This window comes from Pectinophora gossypiella, chromosome 14 (assembly GCF_024362695.1).
Source record: "Pectinophora gossypiella chromosome 14, ilPecGoss1.1, whole genome shotgun sequence".
NCBI lineage: Eukaryota > Metazoa > Arthropoda > Insecta > Lepidoptera > Gelechiidae > Pectinophora > Pectinophora gossypiella.
The window spans coordinates 13,285,999-13,305,551 of NC_065417.1; the positions used below are offsets into that span (position 1 = coordinate 13,285,999).

The 19,553-nt window shown below is 38.8% G+C and overlaps 4 protein-coding genes across 6 annotated transcripts in view; 2 read left to right on the forward strand and 2 right to left on the reverse strand.

The window, feature by feature from the left end:
• The window catches only part of LOC126372782 (F-box only protein 25), a 44,297-nt gene extending 41,215 nt beyond the window's left edge, over positions 1 to 3,082 (reverse strand). For 2 of the 3 annotated variants that reach the window (XR_007567219.1, XM_050018670.1), the window contains exons 1-2: positions 2,896 to 3,082; positions 2,639 to 2,689 (exon numbers count right to left, since the gene is read on the reverse strand). Coding sequence is in view for 2 of the 3 variants with exons in the window: in XM_050018670.1 (XP_049874627.1) it covers positions 2,639 to 2,689; positions 2,896 to 2,996 (152 nt within the window). In the remaining variant the exon portion in view is untranslated. The remainder of the gene's footprint in view (positions 1 to 2,638; positions 2,690 to 2,895) is intronic. The other variant, XM_050018671.1, reaches the window with a different exon arrangement.
• A 338-nt stretch (positions 3,083 to 3,420) lies between these two features.
• Positions 3,421 to 3,769, forward strand: LOC126372829 (cytochrome c oxidase assembly factor 3, mitochondrial). The gene has a single exon (XM_050018739.1). It carries the CDS (start codon positions 3,509 to 3,511, stop codon positions 3,767 to 3,769), a length of 261 nt encoding a protein of 86 aa, XP_049874696.1. The 5' UTR covers positions 3,421 to 3,508.
• Positions 3,769 to 4,869, forward strand: LOC126372786 (dimethyladenosine transferase 1, mitochondrial). Its single transcript, XM_050018675.1, has one exon. The coding sequence runs from the start codon at positions 3,769 to 3,771 to the stop codon at positions 4,816 to 4,818; it is 1,050 nt and encodes a 349-aa protein (XP_049874632.1). The 3' UTR covers positions 4,819 to 4,869.
• Positions 4,870 to 4,909: 40 nt separating this feature from the next.
• LOC126372756 (tRNA dimethylallyltransferase) overlaps positions 4,910 to 19,553 on the reverse strand; it is a 323,848-nt gene continuing 309,204 nt past the window's right edge. Inside the window, exons 5-7 of the mRNA XM_050018632.1 lie at positions 13,486 to 13,601; positions 5,623 to 5,833; positions 4,910 to 5,325 (exon numbers count right to left, since the gene is read on the reverse strand). Of these exons, the coding sequence (XP_049874589.1) occupies positions 4,978 to 5,325; positions 5,623 to 5,833; positions 13,486 to 13,601 (675 nt within the window). The 3' untranslated portion in view covers positions 4,910 to 4,977. The remainder of the gene's footprint in view (positions 5,326 to 5,622; positions 5,834 to 13,485; positions 13,602 to 19,553) is intronic.

Below are 19,553 nucleotides of genomic sequence, written 5' to 3' on the forward strand. Positions count from 1 at the left end.
ATGCTTGAATTGTCTGAAAAAGTAAGATGATTCCGTGCATCGGAGGGCACGTTAAGCCGATGATCCTGGCTATTAGCCGTAAAAACGCCTCCACCGACCCGCAGTGGAGCAACGTAGGGGAGTATGCTCCATGCCCCCTCCGGTTGATTGAGGGAAGGCCTGTGCCCAGCAGTGGGACGTATACATATAGGCTGTTTATGTTATACAACAGTAAAAACGAGATTATTTTCAGTGGTACCTATTTAATTATGAAATGAAAGGGAAGAATCTTCCTCAGATCTAAGTATTTATTTATCCAGCATTTTCTCGCTAACAGGTAAATTTTCTGAGTAATATTCACAGCAAATTCCAAGAGAACCGAATTGGGTCAGATATTTTGGTCATAGACAAGGACGCATTATCGATTTGGAGATTAATTTTACCCTGGATATAGTAAAGAGTTTGGTGATGTAGTAACCTGGAACCTGACAGAGGGCAAAAGTAACTGTCAGTACTATACAGAAGCGGACAGGAGTCCTAGTACGGCTTTGAAAATAGACTACTCTGGACGCCATCCCACGCGCGTCAGACCGAGTACTGCGGGGCGGAAGGCAAGAGGGAAACTACTGCCCTATTTTTCCCCAAAAAGTAACATGGAGAATGTTACACCGACAAGAGCGTGGCTCTTAAATTACAATACAATACAAATACACTTTATTGCACCAAAATAAAAAGAAATAATTACAAAAAGACTCGTAACTAAAATCTCTCTCTCTTAAATTAGTGATTAAAGACAACTTATATATTATAGTAGATAGTCAAGAGAGCATAAGAGTATAGAGTAGGGTCTCAAACTGACAGGTATGTAATATATAATACCCACTCCACGCCCGCTATGTTTAAGTCCCATGTAATAGAGGCGAGCCTATTGCCATCAACCGGGCACAAATTCAAATTCAAAATCTTTATTTTCAAACTATTGTCCATAGATGTTAGTACCATAGTACTTAATCCTAATGTTAGTAGACTAATATATGTATATTTATGAAATCAAATTATGTAAATTAGAGTCGTCTAGCGGGAGGAGGTATGTGTGCGTGTAGTCGCAACCATCGCGCCATCAATGGCGACTCCCAGCGGTCCGCCCACACACCCAGGATGCCGTTGGAGCTGGCTTCCAAGCGACGCATCATTGAGGCGGAACGTTTCCTTACTATTGCAAAGAAACAATCAGTCTGCGTCTCAGCAAACATTAAAGAAACCACGTGAACAAAGAAACAAAGCCTGGAAACCACGCCATATCAACTATCTATGATCTAAACATGAATTTAAGTTCATAAAGTCGCATTCAGTGGTTTAGAGCCCAAGCCGAGATTCGAACCCGTGATACTACTATGAAGGCCACGCGTTCTCCGAACAGAGTTATCCCGGATTTCTCTTTTGATCTATTTAAAAAGGATGCTAAAGGAAGGATGTTGTAATAAGCAGGTCGATGGTCATCATTCATCGAAATGATAATAATAGCAACCGTAACTGCGTTTACTTTTATTAATGTACTAGCGACCCGCCCCGTCTTTGCTCGGGTGCAATGCGGAGGAAAAAATGAAATTATTTACGACATCACATTAAAAACCACAAAAATAACAGTATTTCTCCACTATTTAATGGTTGTTATTATACATATAAACCTTCCTTTTGAATCACACTATCTATTAAAAAAACCGCATCAAAATCCGTAGCGTAGTTTTAAAGATTTAAGCGTATAGTATACATACAGGGACATAGGGACAGAAAAAGCGAGTTTGTAGTGTGTAGATCCTGATACTATGTAGTGAAGCTATTTGGAATGATTGAATTCTCGTAGATGAGTAGTACCTATGTAAGTAGTAGATTTTGCACAGCCTAATACAAAACCGGTCATGTGCGAATCCCACTCGCGCACCGAGGGTTCCGTACAAACTACCGTCAATTAAGGTAAGATAGGTCAAGTAAGGTAATCTAGGTAGGTTAGTGAATCAACTGCAAATATGTTTGTAATCGCGAATTTTTTTTTATTCGTCGTGTCTCATTATTCGTCGTTTTACGTAATTCTAGGTCTACGGAAAGTACACCATAGGTTTTGATTTCCCTGCCAAACGAGCGTGTCTTTGATTGCGTCGATTTAGTAGATTGATTTTTTTTTGCAGCTTCTTGCGACCGTATACATATAGGTGGTGTTTATTTTAATTTCAAGTTGAAGTACCAAGCGTTCCGTACAAAAGGGTCTTGACAGACAAACAGACAGATGAACGGACTAAAAAGGTTCCGCTTTTCCTTTTGAGGTTCAGAACCCTAAAAAGAATTCGGTAGTAGGAAGGTTGGCAGTCTAAAGAAAGAACGTTAGCTGCTGGCTGGTAACATATTTATGCATCGAATGTCGTTCTCTCTAGAGATAAACACACAAAAAAGAAGAAAAAGTGGTGGCCTTTATTTACCAAGGCCTAGGTCTGTGCACGCGTCTATGTAGGTATACTTCCATGTAGTTATGTACATCAAAACGAAGGACTACCTATACACGCGCGCGCAAGTGAATCAATACCGACCGCTCAGGATGACAACAAAAACAGCTGATCTATAACAACTATATAACTTTAAAAATAATAACATTAGCAAAACTTACCACGACTTTTGCGGACTATCATCAGGGTTATTATAGTTAATAGCGGGATATCTGCAAGACAATACGAAACAAGCGTTTTAACATCACATAAAATCACACTTTTTACAAAGAAAATCAAGCATTCGACTCACTTTCTATAGCACAATAAATGCAAAACGTAGTTAGATTATTATTAGGGAAATGGTCCATGTAAATTGGTTGGTTGCGTTGAAGTAAATGCGAACAAAGGATCAAGTTTGTTTTGCAACACGGTTTACCTTTGCGCTGTGCACTCCAAAACCTTCTTTTTCTCCCAGCCCTCTTGCGTTTTAACCCACTCTTCACCTGGCGATCGCCAGTCCTTCGAAATAAAAGGCATTTTGTAAAAACACAAATACACAAAAATATCGCAAGGTTCAACTTTGACACACAAGCGAGCGCCCGCACAGCGAAACGCGTTTTGATTTGACGCGAGCTCGAATTTCGAATACGACAGAAGAAGAAGTCTGTTTAGAGTGAGATAGCTGCGCGCATGACCTTTGTTTTGTTTTGTTTGCAACTCCAGCAACAAAACGTCATAAACAGCTGTTTATAATAGCTTTGTTTTTATTTCAAAAACTTACACGTTCTCAAAAAATATACTTAAAATAGATTATGTTAAAGATTTCATTGCAGAATAATTTAAATTGAATAACTATTGTGATTGTTTAGTTATGTGAACTGAATAGTTTCTCCGGATTATTTTATTTGTAGTCAGACCAAAAATTAAAACTGCAGACTAATATCATTCATTCGCAATATATCATTCATTCTGATTCTGTCGTTCAATTACTCATTCGTTGTTGTGCGAAGTAGATTTTGGAGGTTATTTGAGTTATTTATTTCTTCGTAATGGACGAAGCTTTCAAGCCGAAGATAAGCAGCACAGCTCAAGATCCAGTGCTGAAGAAGGCGGAGCTCGATTATATGAAAATAATCGAACTTAAAAACCGGGAGCGTGTTGAGAAACTTAGAGTACAGGCTATAAGAAATCGAAAGATTGGTCTCGCAATCGGTGCTGGAGTTTTCAGTATTTATCTGTATTCCATCTTCGCTGTGAAGCAGGAAACGTTCCTTGACGACTTCAACGAGCCCGTTAAAGAGCAGCAGTAATGGCTGCAGTCAAAGTTTTGCCTCTGCGGCTGCCTCCTTTACCTAGCATCAAAGATGTCATTAGATTGTATAAACTGCGTGCGCTTAGGGAACTTTCTCAAAATTTTCTCATGGAACCGAGGTTGATAGATAAAATAGTACGCGCAGCGGGTGATATTCAGAACCATGTTGTTTGCGAAGTGGGCCCCGGTCCAGGTGGTATCACGCGGTCGATAATCCATCGAGCGCCGCGAAAAGTCGTTCTAATCGAGAAAGATCCTCGATTTGTTCCTTCTTTAGAACTGTTAGCTGATGCATGTAAAGGCAAAGTGGATGTAGACATTATCACTGGAGATGTTTTGAAAACTGATCTTGCACATTTCATACCATCGGATGTAAAAACTGATTGGCATGATCCTCCTCCACCAGTGAATTTAATTGGAAATTTACCATTTAGTGTGTCTACCATATTGATTATTAGATGGCTGGAAATGATGTCTAGACGAGAAGGACCATGGTCTTTTGGTCGTACTAGAATGACACTTACATTTCAAAAGGAAGTTGCTGAACGGATGGCTGCTCAGCTCATGGACAAACAACGGTGTAGACTATCCGTTATGTGTCAGTCTTGGTGTACAGTGAACTACAAATTTGATATTCCAGGTTCAGCATTTGTACCAAAACCAAATGTTGATGTTGGAGTAGTAACACTAACTCCTTTGAAATATCCATTGGTCAAGCAGCCTTTCAAGATGGTAGAAAAAGTAATACGGCAAATATTTAACATGCGGCAGAAGTACTCGATCAGGGGGGCTCAGACGTTATTCCCTGAAGAAGTGCGTGAAGAGATGGCCCTGAGAATGTACAAAATGGCTGATATTGATCCTATAACACGTCCATTTCAAATTGCGAATACTGAATTTGCTAGGATTTGCGATGCATACAGTGAGATTATCAAGAAATATCCAGAATTTGAGCACTATGATTACAGAGCACCTAAAAACAAAAATCCTGACCCACAGCCTGAAGAGGCAGATATGGAAACTGATTTTGTTGTAAATAAAATGTAGTTGATACGATACTGTTAATTATAAAAAAATATAATGTTGTTTAGTTTAGAACATGGTTGTTTTATTTATGAGGATAAAATGAAATGACAGCTTTCAAATATTAAACATTTAATAGTCTTTGAAATTAAAGGAATCTTAATTTTCTTGTCTTAAGTTGTCTTAATTTTCTTGATTTGCTTCTTGTTTGATCTGATTTGTTTCCTTATCCTGATCTTGAGCCTGTTTTTCTTCTATTTTTTTCTTTTTCTTCAAAACTTTCATGTGTCTATTTGAGCGCAAATGTATTCCATATTGTTTGTCTCCTATGATGAGCCTATTGCAAACTTCACAGAAGTTAGAAGATTTAGTGTTTATTCCTTTAACTTCTTCACGATTTTTTGATTCCACTGGCTCATATTCGCAAGGCGTTTCATTTAAAAAGCTTTCTATTATTTTTATCGCTTTGTTTTTCACGTTTTCGTCCCATTTCGAAACATCTGTGGTATCCAATTCGTAAATTGGTGGCACCTGTAATATTAAAATAATAAATATCAGTATACCGCCCTCTAGTGTAAAACTATCAAAGCGCTTTCATGTGTACGTATATCATCTTTGTAAAGTCTTGATAGTACTTCTACTTGACGCGAGATGGCGGGCATTATTTGGAACATCTCATTTAGACAGTATTGCTATTGACCGCTAGATGGCGTTTATCTGTATACAAGCGAACTTGTATGAAAAAAATATTAATTTTTGAAATAATAAGATAGAGGAGTAATATGGTGCACTAAAATATATTAACTTAAATAAACATAAAAAACGTACCTCTCTATTGGGATGTTCAAGAAATCTTCCTCGGACCATTTTGTTTTGTCTCCTAGCATATCTTCTGGTGCTAATCTTCATGTATTCTATGCTCTGCTGCAATAGTTCTTTTCCTACATCTGTGTTCCGTTGTTCCTCAGTCAACATGAGGTATTTGTGGAACTCTTTGAAGCCTAGCGTTTGAAATACGCCCTTTGTGTAGTCAGGAGGCCTGAAATGGAAATTTTGTGAGATATTAATCAACTAATGCTAGTCTCATTTTTAACATGTTAGAGATATTTATAATTCAAAAATTCGCAGTCCTATTTTCATTTTTATAAGTATAAGTACTTAGGTAGATTTAGGTAGTTTACAGATAAGAATCTGGACGGATAGGTTTAAAAACAAAATAAACCAATATTATTATTATTTAAATCTGAGTGTGCAATGGAGGAGGATTACCTTAATAGCTAACAAACAAGTCAGGACTTCAGAATGTCAGAGTTTATAGGTACCTCAACATGCAAATGTTTTGCTCCATCATTTAAGCGCCATTCCCTTGGGACAACTCACGCGAAACATCTTTGTAGGTATGCAAAATTGCAAATATTTTTAAACTTTAATGTTTAACACGTGGAGCTAAAAATTGTTTGAAGGTTGCGAATTACGAGTACGATGAGATGGGAACAGTTTAAGTCGCCCCAGAACATCAATTTTGGGGGCCCCTTCGTCTGACCTGCGGGCGTATCCAGGTTTTCGTTTAGGTCTAGTCTGGTCTAAGGTAAAAGACAAAAAGGGAATAACGAATGAATGAATGAATAAGATTAATTAAACCTCGTTTTTTTTTACCTCGGTAGGGCGGGGCCCAAAACTTTTATAATCAAAGCCAAAATTTTTGTAAACGAGGTCTATTTTTTTATAATCGAGGCCCAAATTTTTATAGTCAAAACCCAATTTTTGTAATCTAGGTCTATTTTTTTTAAAATCAAGGCCCAAATTTTTATAATCAAAGCCTAAATTTTTATAGTTAAAACCCATTTTTTTAACAATCGAGGCCTAAATTTTATAATCAGGGCCCTCTAGCTGCGCCACTGTGTTGGCGAACTCGCGCGCCTATTCGGTTTTCTATCGTCAAAACATGCCAGTTTATAACCATCTATTAGCAGTAACGTAAGATTTACGACTAGAACATATCAATCAACATCAACATGTTCAGTTTTCATTGTTGTGTGTAAATCTGGATGCTTTAGTCGGGTATATTTACGAATGAAGATTTTTTACAGTATTAGGCCGAATATTTTGTTGTCATTGCCATTAAAGGAAAATCTACAATAAGGAAGTTATGTGGGAAAATGCCATAAGATATTTTCTTTTAAAAAAAGAAGACATATTCTGGATGTGAGTGACATTGTAACGAAAACTTTCAGGGATGATTGAGTCCAGGATTCTGAGTTGATATCAAGTGGAATTTTCCGTCATCCTGTATTATTAAAAAAAGTCATTGTGGTCCTGCTTCTCAATCGAGGAGCGCCGGTTCGAACTCCGGCACCGGACTTGCACAAAAAAAAAAAAAAAACCAACCAACCAATGAATTATTAATTTATCTTAAGTGCAGTTTTCACTAACATAGTTGGCTCGACCATCATAGACGGTGATACGACTCACCGTCTATAGCATTGGTCTAACAGAAAGCTCGGTGAGGTGTGGGTACTTAGTTCATCTTGCGATGGATGTACCTCTGACTATCCCAATTGGGATATAGTCGTGAACTTATGTTATGTTATCTCGTCTTCTTCTTCTATCCTGGTGTCAGGGTTACTATTGAGCCGCCAAAGGCCCCTGACATGTCTCATGTAACTTCTACTTACTTACATCAGTAAGTAGTAACCGGGAGCAACGGCTTAGCGTGCCTTCCGAAGCACGGATCATCTTACTTTCGGACAATCTGGTAATTAGCCAGTAATGTCCTAACCAAACTAGAGACCACAAAGTAATTTTTGTGATATGTCCCCACCGGGAATCGAACCCGATACCTCTGGATCGTGAGCCCAACACTCAACCACTGGACCACCGAGGTCGTTGTTATCTAAGTTTTTACTTATGACGCAGTGTTTCAAGGTAGTACTTAATAATACAAAATTATATCATTTTTAATTGTGTGTGACATGACTATGGTCTAGAAAAAAAAAACTTATCACAATCCCCCTTTGATTACTCGCAAGGCGATTCAACGCAATGGAAAAATAATGTACAGATTAGACGTCTAGAAATGAATGTTGATATGATAATACGTAAGTACTTAGTAAAAGATATAAATGAAATAAAACGCAACGGAAAATACCTAATACATGACAAATCGTGATACATTCACAATTATTATTGTGTACAATTATGTGATAATTGTTATAGATAATAATTACGTGTTATTGTGTTGCACAACAAAACGCAAAAGAGAGTAACATCGCGATTATAATGTAAACAACATAATTATTAAGACATTGAGGCTTTTTGGCGGGAACGGGAACGGGGCAGTTGCTTTCTTCATTGAATAATCTAAATAATTAACACGAAGTGGTGTTTTGTGGTTAACGATCGCATTAAGTTAGTCGGAAAACATTCGCGACAGTGTTATTATATCGGAACATTCAATAAACAATGTGTACCTATCTATTTTCGCTTCGTGCCAACAAGCCGCTTCACAACTCGAAAGTTTATGCGGACTTTTGAGTTAATCCTTTGGGGTTCGGAGTAGGAGTCTACTCTGAGGCTAAGGTTTCATCCTAAACCTACGAGGAAAGAGTAAGGGGAAGACCAAGAAGAGCTTACATGGAACAGATCAAAGAGAAGGTGAACGTCGTGTCTTATAAGGAAGTGAAGGAATTGGCCTTTGATAGACAAGAATGAAGAATGCTACACCGACAAGAGCATGGCTCTTAAATTAGTGAGTGTGATGTATGTATAATGTAAATTTCAATTTATACTAACGTTGAAATAAAAAATGATTCTTATCATAAATAAACATTTTTTTCTTGCCTTTTGTTGCTTTGTCACTATTAAGCACAGTAAGGTATAGCTCCAACAATATTCTCAAGTTGATTAGTGAGATGCCTGACAGCCCGATTATAAAACACTGGGTCCAGACTCATGTGTGCTGTTCAGGGACCAAGGGTAGGTCATATATGAATTAATTTTCTGATACATTCCAATCCTTACTTAAATTAAATTACTTAGTTTGTAAGTCACTGTACTAACAATATATTAATTAATGTTCGAAATAAAGATATTTTATTTTTTTATTTATTTAACATGGAAGGAAAAAAAATGAAAAAGTGCTGGAAAGAGTTGAAGAAAAGAGAACCATATTGAAGACTATAGAGAACCGGAGAGGAAATATGATTGGCCACCTGATACGACACGATTCATTTATAACAAACATTATAGAAGGAAAAATTGAAGGGAAGAGAGGAAGGGGTAGCCCTAGGATAACATTTATGAAACAAATAAAAGAGAAGGTGCAGGTCGTGTCGTATCGGGAGGTGAAGGTTTTGGCGGGAAGAAGAGAGGAATGGGGATTACTCCACCGACAAGAGCGCAGCTCTTAAATAGAGAGAGAGAGAGAACATGGAAGGACATAGTATACAGAAGGAACAGGTACGTCGCGGACAGAGGTATAAAAGGGAGCAGAGCCTACAAACAGGGTACAGATAGCAACATTGCCAGAGTAAAAAAAAGTGTAATGAACCGAGCGCGGGAACAAAACGCACACGCGGGAGCCAAACCTGCGGCCTGTACAGCCGCTGGATGTGACTAGAGCGTGGTTGAGAATAATTTTATTTCAACAAAATATTCTCAATACCTTATATAAAAATAAAATAGAAAAATAAACATGGCTGCAAACATGGTTATTACGGTGAAAATGTAATACCAGTTCATACAATAGAATAGAAATTGTTTATTATAAAATACATGTTTTCCCATAACAATTTCATCGTTTTATATAACTCTTCTTCTATCGTGTGCTCTAAAAGTTGGACCCTTATAGCTGTTCGGAAATGGTACAATTATTAAGGTTATTATACATACAGACACAGCTTGTGTAGTGTCTGTGTAAACGACGTGTTTTGTATGAAGCATCCGGGGTGAGGCTAAGGCTCTAGACAGACTGACCGCATTTCAACTGCAATCCGACTGCCAAATTGCAGTTCCGATGCAGTTTCAATGCAGTTGACACGACTGCAATAGAACTGCAAACCAAACGGGCGGTCCGATTGCAGCTCAATTGCAGTCGGCGTGCAGTCGTGCTGCACAGTTGGTTTGCAGTTCTATTGCAGTCGTGTCAACTGCATTCAAACTGCACCTGAACTGCAATTTACGGTTGGATTGCAGATAAAATGCGGTCTGTCTAGAGCCTAAGGGTTAGTTCACACTACACTACCTTATCGGGGTATTGTTATTGTACAGTCGCGAGTATTGTTATGCTCTAAAGCCACTTCCAGCTCATCATTCGCCTATGGTGGTCTAGGCGACGTCGCCAGAGCGGGAGTGGTTGCCGACTGCGGTTACAGCTACCGGGCTTGTGCGGACGCGTGTGTTTTGATGCTTGGCTGTTCTGATGTGGTATCAAGTTGACATTCTTCTTATATTAAAGGCTTTAACGGCTTTAGGATTTGCTTTAACGTCTTGTTCTTCTCTCCTGTGTGCCATTAACCCTAGTGTCAGTAGGGTCAAAGTCGTGATATGTTATAAAAAGTCAATGCCTGAGTTGGTTGTAAAAACCAATGGTGACCAAACCCATCTTCCATCACATCCATTTTGAAGGAAAGGATTTTTGCGACCACAGTTTGGTGAAGTTACTTAGATGAATATAGGCTAATTTCCAACTAGTCAAATCATTTACTTCGAAATTACTGCGGAGTTTGTACGAAATCTTTTCCTGTCAGACGACGCCCTGAGCCGAGGTTCGCGCCCAACTGGGCACCCTCAGGCCTGTTGTCTTAAACGTTGTATCGGGTGAGAGCCTTCAGCGCTCCCCATTTGTCCGGCCAAGTAGTAAATGCCATCTGCGGCAAAAGTCACGTCAAAAAAAAAGTACGAAATAGCACACTGTGACGTCATAGAAAAACGTGATTGAATGTCGGACTTATTATTACGTTTTTCTTAATTAACATTGATAAATAAGTTAAATAGAAATAAGAAAATGTTTTTGTCAGTTTTAAATCTGTCTTTATAGTCAGAATTTCATACTGTATCTTTGACCTAGGAAACTACCCAATTAAGACAGATGTATGTATATGGTCGTAAGGCCCAAATGCCTTTTAAAATCCAAATCCCATTGTTTAACTATTGTGTCTGGAAATCCGGGCCTTACGAGGATATTCATAATTGAAAAACAATTATAAAAAAGTCATAATCGAGATTTAAGACTACAAATAAACGGGGAGCGCACGTTCGAATCCCGGTATCGGACTTACACCAATGAGTTATTAATTTATCTTAAGTGCACTTTTCACTAACACAGTTGGCTCGACCGTTACAGACGGCGATACGGCTCACTACCTATCACATAGATCTGACAGAAAGCTCGGTGAGGTGTGGGTAGTTCATCTTGCGATAGATGTACCTCTGACTACCCCAATTGGGATATAGTCGTGAGCTTGTGACGTTATGTCTGCTGGAAGAGATTTCGACTAGAAATAATTGTGTTAGCAACTTATCTTTACGTTCTGTCCATCTATACATACAAATGAATAATAGTAGTCCCTAGTACCAACTAGAGTCACCGCTCCGTCTGCCGCGACTTCTGCGCTTACGCACGCAACCCGACACCAAACCGCACGGTGATGCCTCGCCGGCTGTTGCCCGCGCGCACTCCTACCTCACCGTTCGAGTGCTTTCATATTGCAGTTGGAAAGGGATAATCATTTTTATGATTTTTGAGTCTTGCCTCAGATGAACCACTGAAATTAGCAGGGGGGTTAAAAAGGCCCCATCGAAGCAATTCATCGTGTTTTGACGTTTAGTAAAAAGTAATAGATTTGACTAGTCGAAAACTAGCGTATTCGGGAGCGCTGAGTAGATATTCTCACCAGGGGGGTTAAAATGGCCACATCGAAGCAATTCATCTAAGAAAGCAATATTGCTATCTGACATTTGTTTGCATTGCGCACTTAATTTTGTATGCGCAAATGTCAAATTGCAATATTGCTTTCTTAGATGAATTGCTTCGATGTGGCCATTTTAACCCCCCTGGTCTTCGCCAGACGTTGAATACCAACCACCTAGGGCCAAAGTTCTCAACAAGACTGATCAAACAAGTCCATACTCGGGGGTCTTGCGTCATTTGAATGTCGAGTTCCTATGACGATGGTACCCACTGAATATTTTTGAGTTGAGTGTGCCGAGAGGACATCGTAAGTAATTATGTATGAGGAAGTATATGGGTCGTTCTTCTTTTTTATCGACAATGATCTGTCTTACGTACTGCTTTTAATAAGTTATGTTTTAGAATTTTATTTCATGTTTCCATTGTCCAAAAATATAGTTATCTTATTATACTCAAAATACAAGCAAAATACTAATCGGTTCCTCAATTAGTTATTAATGTAGCTTCATTGTTTTTCACAAAATTTTGTGACAGAGTGGTATATTGAAATGCTGTCTCCGATGAAAAGGGCCACTCTGTCACAATATTTTTTGGAATGCGCCTGCAAAGAAAAGTATGTTACCAAGATAAAGAGAACCACTAAATAGTCCTTTACGGACAGATCTTTATATGATGTTTTAAAATATTTATTGCCGTTATAATTTTAAAGATGTTAAGTCCGATTAATTAGGAAAATGTCTTTTTATTGTCGATAAAAAAGAAGAACGACCCATATATGGTTATTAACCTCATTCTCTCTCCTGTTTGACTCGTGCCGAGAGCAGGCGGGTCCAGCTGAGCACACATGTTTACGTCACGCCTCAAACTGCATTCAAACTGTGACAATTTGACTGGCAAATGACTAGAAACCTTCACTACATTGTCACGAGGACATACATACATACATACATAAACTCACGCCCGTAATCCCTAATGGGGTGGGCAGAGCCACAAGTAATCAAAGACAACTTGCAGCCACTGTTGATATGAAGTCCAAAGATGGATATGATGAACCTTATGGTGATAAGGGATCAGCCTATCGCCCATAACATTAGTCCATCATGTTAGAGGACACAACCCCTCTGTCGGTTTTTACGACATGCCCGGGAAGAGAAGCAGCTGAACGTGTTCTATGTTTTTTATATGCTCCCAGAACAGCATAGAAGCACGAGGAAAGTCATGTTTACTTCGTTTTAGTAGGAAAAAACAAGATTTTTAATAAGGGTAACATTGTGAAAACAACTTTCAAACGTCGTCTCATACATACAAAGACAAAATCTCTCTCTGGTCATGCGTAATGGGTTGGGTAGAGTCAGACGCAATTGGAAGGCTACATAGTTTATCTTGCGATGGTTGCACCACTGACTACCCCATTGGGATATAGTCGTGAGCTTAGATACTTACGGAAACAGCCTGCATACCTCCCACTGCTGGGCAATCAACCGGAGGGGGTATGGAGCATACTCTACCACGCTGCTCCACTGCGGGTTGGCGGAGGTGTTTTACCAAACCAACGACTTGACGTGCCCTCCGAAGTACGGAATCATCTTACTTTTTTGGACAACCAGGTGATTCTTACCAAACAAAGGACAGTCTCACAGAGTGATTTCTTTGTCCCCATCGGGAATCGAACCCAGGTCTCCAGATCGTGAGCCTAACTCTCTAACTACTAGACCACGGAGGCTGTTGAGTGAGCTTAAAATGTTATGTTGTCTTTCTTTTGTTCAAACTGCGCTACTCACTTTCCATCTTGTATCCTCTGGCGGTTGTGTCTGGCGTGGAAGTCCAGGAGCTCATCTATCAGACCTTCTTTCAGCATTGCGTCCACTCTCGTGTCTAGGCGCACGTCGTGAACTGACTGAAAGCAAAATAAAATCATAAGTACAGCACTAACACATGAGCTAGGTCTGCCAACCAATGCCCAATGGCTCAAATTAGCTTCAAAACGTGTTTTCGATTCTGCTCCGCACCACTCAAGTCCCCTGGTAGTTGCGGCTTCCGAATAAATCCCGCTTAGGGACGGCACTGAAAAGTATCGGCGCCTGAAGGACGTAATACCTATACGATTCCGACGACCCGATTACTCTAGCCATAGAGGAGGCCAATCAGCTCGCGACAATAAACAAATACTTCAGAACCCCGATACTGACACCCCGGCGTGGTTAACGATTTCCCTCAGTCAGCGCTTATCGCTTTCAAATATTTTCTTCACAGACGACGCTCTGAGCCAAGGTTCGCGTCCAACTAGGCACCCTAAGGCCTGTTATCTTAAATTTTGTACCGGGTGGGAGCCCACAGCGCTCCCCATTTGTCCGGCCAAGTAGTTAAACCCATTTGCGGCATCTACAATAAGTGATATAAAAAGTACTAACGAGTTGGTTCGATCATTACAGACGGCAATACGGCTTACCATCTATTATGTCGGTCTAAGGGAAAGCTCGGTGAGGTGTGGGTACTTAGTTCATCTTGCAATGAATGTACCTCTGACTAACCGTCAGGGCGTCAGTTGTGTCCGAAATATTGGAACGCCCATTCTAAACAAACGTAGCTATGCCTTTATACAATTGCAGCTCGATGCATTTATTTCCATCCTGTCACATCTGAATCACGATTGTTAGTCCTACTCGAATAATGCGTATTTTCCCAATGCATACCATATGCCGGCGTCGTGGAGTTGCGAATGTATTATGAGGTGTTACCTCATGACCTAATACTTTTTTTTTTAAATTAACTCCTTGGCTGAGAAAATAGGGAACGCCTAGTACAACATAACGTAAGCTTCCTTCCTTTTTGTCCGGCCAAGTATTTAATGCCATCTGCGGCAAATCTACAATAAGTCACGTCAAAAAAAACCGTCCTTCCTTGCTAACCTTTTTATGAAGTCGGTACAAATAAAAGTTGTTTTTCAAATTTTTTAACAATATTTTGTTTTTTTTTTTTTTATTAAAGAACGTCTAGGGCCCTGTGCCGCGGTTTTTCTTGCAGTTGTTTTTCCCCGGCTATACAGGTTGTGAGAAGCTGCAGTAGTTTTAAGCGGATGAGATGTTCGTTATGTTAAAATACGATTCAAAGATTCGATAAAACTATGCTACCTACTGAATAAACATATTTTTGAATTTGAATTTCGAATTTGAATTGAATTTGAAATTTATAGAGGACTTACTTGTTTTTGTCAGTGTTCATTTGTTTATTCCAGCTAGGGTACGTAGTTGGTTCGACCATTATAGACGGCTTTACGGTTCCCCACCTACTTATCACGTTGGTCTAATAGGTAGCTCGGTGACGGTACTATCTTGCGACGAATGTACCTAGCTCTAACTACCCCAATTGGGATATACTCGTGAGCTTATTTAATCAAGTTTCAAGTTCAAGTTTTAGAACTTACTTGTTTACCGTAATTATTATTTTTTATTTCTTCTTTGTTATTCTGATTTTTTTTTTTTTTGTTGTAATAATTTTTAATTTTAGTTTTTATTTTTCGTTAAATGTTAACGTACCTGTCTGTCTGTGGCGTCCGCAAATAATAAATTATTTTTTCTTTTAATTTAAATTATGGCACCTGAACCCTACGTGCGTTCGTAGCTTCTCGGCAGTGGTTATGTCATTGAGGTTGAGTTCGTGTCAGTAGCGCTGCTCCGGCGCATAGTTACTGCAGTTCAGGGCCAGGTTATACCACAGAATAAGTAGTAACATTAAAGCGGTTATTACATTGGCCAATTCATCCTGACCGATGTGCCAAGGCCACGCGGATCGTGTACTCTAGTAGCAAATTGGTGGGGCGTAACCATGGCAACCACAATCTCGAGCGACTTGGTGGGGTAACCATGGTAACCAACCACACAAAGGAGAATGACCATTCTGATCAAGTGCACCAATAGCAACGAGTCATATGTCATTTGAAAGATCTTTTGACGTAGATGATTTGTCTCTATGATGGCTCACCTAGAAGAGCTATACTCTAGGAGTTATGCTGGATTTTGATTTATTGCCAAATTCTGGTCTAGACCACCCATAGCAACGAGCCGTGTGTCATTTGTAAGGTCTTTTAAATAAATGATGATTGATTGATTGATTGATTTTGGTGTAGGTTAGTTAGTGCTTTAGAAGAACTCCTAAAGTACAGCTCTCGCAGAAGAGCCATCATAGAAATCACTAATCTACATCAAAAGGCCTTTCAAATGACATATTATGGCTCGACGATATTGGTGGTTAGACCACCAATACCAATACAATACATTTGGAACATTGCACTCTATGGAAGTGAAACGTGGACTATGACAGAGAGAGAGAGAGAGAGAGAGAGAGAGAGAAAGAGAGAGTGGTGTTCAATATATTGCTGGGCATCATCCTTCCTACTTTCTATTATGAATTCTGTGAAGAATGAGACAATTTCTTATTCATCATACCTTTTATTCATTGAATGAATATTTAAATTTAAAGTCACAACCTTTTATTTAAATTAAGGTTAATTGTTGTACTTATGTGTTATTTGTGTATTTATAATATCTATTGTTGTTTTTTTAAGACAGATTTATTAACGATTAGATTTAAAGCATGTTCCTTTAATTATAAATTATTTAATATTAATATTCGCAAGCTATTTGGTTGAGTGTTGGACTTTTTTGTTACAATATATATTTAAGATCTTTTTTACTACTCTAGAGCGCATAAATTTTATTTCATTATTTCATTATGTAGTAATTTCATTGCTTAATTGTTTGTTTGACTTTCGAACCGCCTTAAGTATTAGACCATTCGCATACATACATATGCTTAGTAACTTCATGAATGTATGATACAGACATTAGGTATAGGTTTGCAACAAAACCTTGTCCCGAATGACGTAGACTTTAATTCGATGATAAAATTAGCCTGAGCTTAAGGAGTGAATGTTAGGTTAGCTTATTATATTGTATATACTTACATATTTATAAAACATTATAATATGTTTGTACTTATAGTTTTCTTAAGGTACCATATGTTTTAACGCCTCCGTTGTGGTTTCCAAATACATCCCGCTTAGTGACTGTACAGTTATGAGTGCCAATATGTATACATTTTGAAACCGTGTCACATTTACTTATTTGACAAATTAAACCGTAAGTCTCAATAAATGTTATATATGATAGTGCGACAGGGTTCTAAAATGGGTAGATCATAGCTCATGACTGTACTGAAAAGTATCGACACTCGAAGGACGTAATACGATCCTAACGACTCGATTACTCAGCCATAGGGGCGACTAACACTTCAAACCGATACCGACCCCGCCGGTGGGGTCGACGATATCTATCATTAAGCGCTTACCGCTACCAGCCCACTATATAAACCTCTCAGACGACAACCTGAGCCGAAGTTCCCAGCCACCTGGACACCCTCAGGTCTGTTGTCTTTATTTTTTGTACCGGGTGTAACACCTTAGCCGTCCCCACTTATCCGGTGAAGTAGTTAATGCCATAAGCGACAAACCTACAATAAGTCACGTCAAAAAGAAAGAAAAAGCTGTGTGTATATGTACCTATGTGTATCTATACTATATGTATTATTTTATTATTATTATTTTTTACTTATGTTCGTTTCATTATATGTTTATTGCACCAGTCCGTGCACATTAACTTATTTCACCCTAAGGTTGCCTGGCAGACATTGCTGTTTAGCAATAAGGCCGCCTATTGTGCTTATGTTTTTATTCGTATGTTTATGTCCTTTGTATATGTCGTTGTGCAATAAAGTATTATTGATTGATTGATTGCAAAAGAAGCATCAGTGGCCTAGTGGTCAGAGAGCGTTGGGCTCAGGATCTGGAGTTCTGTATCGCTCTCTGATGGACATTGTCGAAATCACTTTGTAAAACTGTCCTTTGTTTAGAATAGAATAGAATAACTTTATTCCCAAAACAGCACATTGCAGGATTGAATCTGAATCACCTGGGGTGTTAAAATGTTTGAATTGCGCACTTACTTTTATATGCGCAAATGTCAAATTGCAATATTGCTTTCTTAGAAGAATGGCTTCGATGTGGCCATTTTAACCCCCCTGCTCTTGGTCTAGCAGAACAGGTATTTTACTAATTATAATCAATTTGGTGAAGGTTTTAGATCTAGGTTTCACCAAGGTCTGCCTGCCTAATTAGGGTTGACATTTACTAGATTTAGGGTCCAAAGTTAGTGGGGCAAGGTAAGACAAATACGTGGCACCTTCATAGCAACTGTACTTGTATTCGCAAGTCTGTATAGCCTTTCAAATTTAGCATTATCTAGGTATTGCTAGAAGTATTATTCTATTGCAATAATTATGTGTATACTTTGAAGGGATCAGGAATGATACGTATAGAACGGCAACTCTCCGCTCCCCACCAGCGTTTGAGCTAGGTTTACCTCACACCCCCTCAAACATAGTTGAGCCTTGAATCGTATGGCGTCAGACGTCACACACACAGATCTCATGCGCCATGATGATTACCATGTTGCTATGTGTGTCGTACGTTTTACCAAAGTAAATAAACATTTTTATTATTTTTTTTATGCGCGTGTACGATAATGTGAATGTATGGATGTCTGTCTAAAACGAGGTGATTTGTATGAAGTGTCCGGGGAGTGGTTGGAGGTAGATATACAGGGTGTTAGTGACATCATAACGAATACTGAGGGGGATGATTCAGACCATGATTCTGAGTTAATATCAAGTGGTATTTTTCGTCGCGAAATTCATGATTTCTTTTTAGTTTTTTTTTAATTATCTTCAATTCTATACTTTTGCGATTGAAAATTCCAATTGATATTAACTCAGAATAATGAGCTAAATCAGCCCCCTCAGTATTCGTTACGATGTCACTTACACCCCTTACCAGTACATACAGGTACCCATACAAGTAGGTATGGGTGTTAGTGACACCGCAACGAATACTGAGGGGGATGATTCAGACCATGATTCTGAGTTGATATTAAGTGGAATTTCCTGTCGGAAAATTTATGATTTTTTTTATGTTTTTTTAAATTATTTTCCGCTCCATACTTCTGCGACGGAAAATTCCACTTGATATCAACTCAGAATCATAGCCTGAAACATCCCTCAAAGTTTTCGTTACGATGTCACTAACACCCTGTATAAACTCTATCTCTCTTTATTTAAGAGCTGCGCTCTTGTCGGTGAGTAATCCAAACTACGAATATAAAAATCCTGGAGGCACTTTTGGTATTTGTGTTATATCAGCCAACATTATGACGAAACTGAGCTTATTTATAACATAAACAGATTAAATAAAGCGCTTATCGCTGTCAGCTTACTAGAGTCGATTGATTTTTTCAAATATTAATCATCACAGATGACGCCCTGAGCCGAGGTTCGCGCCTAACTGGACTTTTGCGCATATATAAAAGTAAGTGCGTAACGCAAACAAATGTCAAATAGCATTATTGCTTTTTTAGATGAATGCTTCGTTGGGCCTTTTTAATCCCCCTGATAGAATGCGAACACGAAAAAGTGGAGGGGAGTTAATCAAAAGGCTAATCTTATATCGGCTGAGAACTAAGAACTGTGTAGCTAATGCCACCTGCGGCAAATCTACGATAAGTCACGTCAAAATGCATGTCAGCAATTCCATAATCTCTGCTTATCCCGGTGGGGGAAAGGCGTAAGTTTATACATGTGCAATTAGGGTAGTTAGAGGTACATCCAAGATGAACTAAGTAGCCACAGAGCCTTCTCTTAGTCCAACGTGACAGGTGGTGAGCCGTATTGCCGTTTATAATGGAGTCAACTGTGTTAGTGAAAACTGTACTTAAGATAAATTAATAACTCATTGGTGCAA